The sequence below is a fragment of the Penaeus japonicus genome, unplaced genomic scaffold (assembly GCF_977035675.1).
Source record: "Penaeus japonicus unplaced genomic scaffold, GWHDUDI00000001_assembly GWHDUDI00000001, whole genome shotgun sequence".
NCBI classification, from domain to species: domain Eukaryota; kingdom Metazoa; phylum Arthropoda; class Malacostraca; order Decapoda; family Penaeidae; genus Penaeus; species Penaeus japonicus.
This window is the reverse complement of record NW_028234403.1, coordinates 14,746,938-14,752,571: the sequence shown is the minus strand read 5'-3', so window position 1 is coordinate 14,752,571 and position 5,634 is coordinate 14,746,938. Positions and strand designations below refer to the sequence as shown.

General features: G+C 35.6%; 1 protein-coding gene across 1 annotated transcript in view; it reads left to right on the top strand.

The window, feature by feature from the left end:
• Sos (Son of sevenless guanine nucleotide exchange factor) overlaps positions 1–5,634 on the top strand; it is a 64,686-nt gene that overhangs the window by 37,902 nt on the left and 21,150 nt on the right. Inside the window, exon 23 of the mRNA XM_043036218.2 lies at positions 5,174–5,290. Coding sequence (XP_042892152.1) covers positions 5,174–5,290 — 117 coding nt within the window. The remainder of the gene's footprint in view (positions 1–5,173; positions 5,291–5,634) is intronic.

The window sequence follows — 5,634 nt, the reverse complement described above, 5'->3', positions numbered from 1 at the left end:
GTAATATGGTATATAATATTATATATATTTATATATATGTGTGTGTTATGTATATATATATATATATTAGTGTAAATGTATATATATATATATATATATATATATATATATGTGTGTGTGTGTATATATGTATATATATGTATGTGTATATGTATATATATTCTTATATATATATATATATAATATATATATATATATATATATGTGTGTGTGTGTGTGTTGTGTGTATATATATGTATATATATATGTATGTGTATATGTATATGTATGTTGTATATATATGTATATATATATATATATGTGTATATATATGTATATGTATATATGTATGTGTATATGTATATATATATGTGTATATATATATATGTATATATATATATATGTGTGTGTATATATATATATATATATATATATATATGTATATATATGTATATATATATATGTATGTATGTGTATATATAGATATGTATATGTATGTGTATATATAGATATGTATATATATATGTATATATATATGTATGTATGTGTATATATAGATATGTATATATATGTATATATATATGTATGTATGTGTATATATGTTTATATATATATATATATATATATATATATATATATATATATTATAAATGTCTATGTATATGTATATGTGTATATGCATATGCATGTATATCAACCTAAATGTACATGTGTTTGTGTGTGTGTGCGTGATTTCTCTTGGGTACGTCAAGCTAACACCAACAGAACAATATACCAATATGCGTCCGGGAAGCTGCATTGGCAGTGGACACCATGAACTATGTAGAAGGAAAACCGACGGCGCTAATCACGGGGGTTGACTTGCTTCTTGCTTTGAATCTGCTTTACATAATTTTTTGTGTTTGGTGAAGGTTCGCTAAGGTGACAGCCAGACCTTAAAGCTTCTTGCAGTCCACTTTGAAAGTGATGGAATCGATGGAAAGTTCACACATCAAAAGCAAAGAACCAAAGCATCTCTCCCTCTCTCTATCTATATCCCTCTCCCTCCCTCCCTCTCTTTCTCGCTTTCTCTCTCCCTCCCTCCCCCCTCTCTTTCTCTCTCTCTCTATCCCTCTCTCCCCCTCCCTCTTCTTCTTCTTCTTCTAACTTCTTCTTCTTCTTCTTCTTCTTCTTCTTCTTCTCCCCCCCCCGCCACACACACACGCCACCGCCATCTTGCGTTTCACGCCGCTCGATGTCACGATAGGAATGATAATTCGATAATTTGCTTTAATTGCTTGTTTCGTTGTGCTTCTGCTTATTAACATATATTTATGCATATATATTTATTTGCTTATTTATATTTATAATTTTTTTCTGTATATTTCTTTTCGTGTCGGTTTAATAATGTTTTTTTGTGATAAAATTTTATTTGAAATTTCGTCATGCGAAAAGGATACTGATAAATGTATGCTTAGCCTCGCATTTTATCATTTAGGTTAACTGCTGTAGCTTCCGATCCGTTGCAAACCTATTTATGTTGCAGGGGTTATGGTTGCATAGCAAAGATAGGGTTAAATACAAAAAAAAACTTATCTTATAGGAAGAAATTAAAAGTTAGACGGACAGTCCTGTTGGCAAACGCGATGTCCGAGACCCGTAGATATTCTCCACGGGCAACCGACCAAAGTCTTTATAAAGAACAGCATCTCATGATTGGAAGAAAGGATGTCATAGTAGCTACTTTGGATTTTGAATTATTGATATTGATTCTAATTGGGGGGATTGTGTCCCTGGGGGAGGGGCGAAGGGGGGGAGACCAATTGTGTTGTCCTTGTTTTCTTATCTTACTCCTACTGTTCTCCTCCTCCTCCTCCTCTTCTCTTCTTACTTTTTTTCCTCCCCTTCCTTTTCCTCTTAATTCCCTTCATCTCCCCCTCCCCCTTTCACTCCCCCTCCTTCTCTCCCTCGTCTTCCTCTTTCTTTTTACTGATTTCTTTCTTTTTTTTTCATTATGTGTATAAATTCTCTCTAAATATGCAATTGCATGCGTTAGAAGTAGCGCGTTGCAACGTCCTCTATGAATAAAACTAAGGAATAGCAATGCTTTGATATTTGAATAGTATGCACAGCAATTAATTAGTATTAGTAGAATACTGACCTACACAAAATCTGACCTGACGCTTTGGGAGTAATACCTATGTCTTATATTTAGTGAAGGAGCACCTATTCCGCTACGCTTTTCTTTGCCAGAATGTAATTTTGAAAGAAATGAAAATTGAATAAAAAAAAATGCAACTAAAGAGGGTGAACAGCGGAAATGAAGAATTTTAAGTATAAGGAAGAGCCGGGATTGAATTTTCCTTGGATTGCTCCGTGTTTGTTTGTAATTGTGTTTTGTTTGTTTGTGGAGACAAGGGAGTGGTGGTGGGGGGGGAGGTGCTGCCGGTGTTGTAGGCATCCTAGGTCTTCCTTTTCCTGTCAGTGCAAACTAATATACTAGGCGAGAGGATATGACAGGATATGGCTCCTTCCTGCACTAGTTTAACACAAACTTGGCGCTCATCCCGTCGCAAATCAGCTGATTACTTTATGTCGCTTCCCGTGTAAGTTTTTTTCTTTTCTTTTCTTTTCTTTTCTTTTCTTTTTTCTTTTTGTTAACGCTAAAGGAATTTTGTTGGGCTAAATTTTTGGTTCTTTGCAGTGTTATTCAAGGCTTTTGAACTGATGGGGTTATTTAAAAATAGCTGAATGTAAATCCGTAGTAAAATGTAATTGTGATGATGTAGAGCTATTGGTATCAGAGCGATAAAGCATATTTAGTCATTTTCAAAACTGTCGGTGAGTTAGGCTTTCGTTGTTTGTCTTACTTCTTAGTTCTTCGAAAATTATTGAAAAGAAATCTGGTTATTTATGTGTTATTATTTTTGTTATTAACTCCGCGTTATTTCATGTAGCTCTTTGGTAATTTGGCTTCGTGGGTTTATATATATATATTTTTTTATTCGGTATTTAAATGTCTTTTTTATCCGTGTTCTTTTCAATACTTTTCGTTAGTTTGGTGTTTTTCTGCGTTAAGTAAAAAAAAAAAAATATTTATTCCCATCTTTTTTGTTATTTCCTTGGTGTGTTTTCCTTGTTATGTTTTCTTGATTTTCGTTATTTATCGTGGTCGTTTTAGATGTTTTTTCGTTAAAAATCTGCGGTTTAAAATATTTTCTAAAACTCTTGATTTTAGCCTTGTGTTTTAAATGTTCTTTTCGTTATTTATATTATTTAATGTAGATTTTTTTAAAGATATTTACTCGCGAATATTCAAATATGTTCGTGATTTATTCGCGTTCTTTAAGTATATTTTTGTTTTGTAACTGCTACTTTTTCCCCTGTTATTTTTCGTTCTCTTTTGATTATTCGTATCTATTCAGTATTCAATCGTGATGCTAATTTACAGACTTAGGTCCTTACTTTTTATATTCTTTTATTCGTTCTTTTATTTTATTATATTACCAAACATTTTTTTAAGTAAATGATACTCGGTAGGCTACGTTCTTCTCATGATTGGCCATTACACTGAACAGTTTAAAACTATGATTAACGATGTTTAGGAAGTGTATCAGCTTTCGACTGTATCGTTGATTTTACCATTGATAGTATGATGATGATTGTAATTATGTTGATATTGATGTATTAACATTTTTTTTGTTTTGTTTTTTTATTGCTGTTATCACTATTGTTGTTTTGATATTATTACCAATATTACTATTACAAATATAGTTACGTTAATCATAGTCAGAATGTATGTAATGTTGTTGTGTTTGTAGATTTAAACGCACCTACTGTACGGCGGGCATAGTGATGTTACAACTGGCTTCACATCACATAACGCACTATTTTTCGTTGTTCATTCGAATATATGTCGCCAAATCACTAAAGTCTACGGTGACGGGGCACCACGTTTCACTTATTCCGGAGACCTGTTTTGACATTATTGTTGAGTGAGAGAGAGAAAGTGAAAAAGGGAGAATAATGGTGAGATAGGATGAGGATGTAGAGAGAGAGAGGCAGAGAAAGAGCAAAAGAGAGGCAACTTGGCGATGAGATCAGAGAAAAAAACAGAATATGAAAAGGAAAGAAAGAGTATCCACTATGGAAAAAGGATATATTGTTAAAGAAAAGCATTAAAATGTATAGAAAGGGATGAATAAAAGTAAAGACAACGACAAGAGAAGAAGAGAGGAAAGGATGAAGGATGTACTGCGCCGTTACCAGTACGAGGAAACATAATCGATGTCCGTCACACGTGCGTACCCATCACACGCGGCCGCTCCGATTCCCGCCCTTCCCTGCCATGTACTCGATACGTCGATCTCGAGTACAAGGCAATCCGGTAACAGGGCTGCCGTTCACATCGCACGTTCACGATGGGGCGTTGATGACAGTGGTGCTGATCAGATTACACCTTCACATTGACGCCAATCAGTCGCATGTTCACGAGGGCACGTTGATTGCAGTGATGTCGGTTAGATAACACGGTCGACGGGATGCCGCAAAGATCACCCGTTTGCCGTGACGGTGAGAGCATCACATTTATTAACACGTTAAAATCTCCCTCGTTTACGCTCGCTAAGATTAACTGTGCGTCACATCAGGGAAGCTAAACGTCGATACAGTTAAAATTATACTTACATGATGTCGCATAAAGACGTGTCACAGCCGAAAGGAAAAAAAATAAGGGAAAATAGGGTGACGGAGAAGGAAAGTCGTTCGAAACTTCTACAACCCTTTACCGTCGGTGATGATAAAACAAGCGACGCAAGTAACATGTCTTAGCGGAAGCTGAGACCTGGAAGGACTTGTGCATCATAATAATACTTATGAATACCATTACGCAGACTTTTTTAAATGCTATCTGTCAGAAGTGTGTCCATATGTGTGTCTGCTGCGGGTTTGTTTTGTCTGGTTATGCAATCATGTACATGTATATTATGTATGATGAATGCATTTTAGGGATCAACTGTTGCTATGTGAATCAATAAGTACTAATTCGCCACTCTGAACTTACAGATAGAATGAAAATATGATCATGCTTTTATGCTTTTTTGTCTATATTTCGTCTCCTTCCTTCCTTGTTTTTTTCAGGACATCACTAATATTTTTTATTAGAAATGTACACCGCTTGCTAATCCCCACCCTTTTTCTCTCCCTCTGTCCACAGCGCTTCCTGGAGACGCTGCAGCCTTTCGAGGGGGAGCGCGAACTCGAGATCTCCAACTACCTCTACAACAGATCCAAGGAGATCGAGCCTAAAAACTGCAAGAGGCCGCCCAACAGGGTCAGTACCCAGGTCACTTGTCTGTGACCTCTTTCATTTCTCTTGTTTTATTTCGATTTTTTTTCTCTCCCCTTTTGTGTTCTTGTGGTGTTTCCCCCTTCTTTCTTTCCCCTCTTTTTTTTAGATTCATGATGACTTCGTTTGGATACCGTGGGTGGATAATAGAAGGTGATGGTGAAGGTGATAGTGAAATGTTTAAGAGTGAGTTGCACGGTTTGCGGTGATAGAGACTCTCTCGGCTGAACGTGACAAAAACGGAGAAGGTGATTTTCTTCTCTTGGCGGCTGGTGTGATTATCGAGACTTTTTTGCCGGCGTTGTAAACATTGATTGAATTCTTTTCTT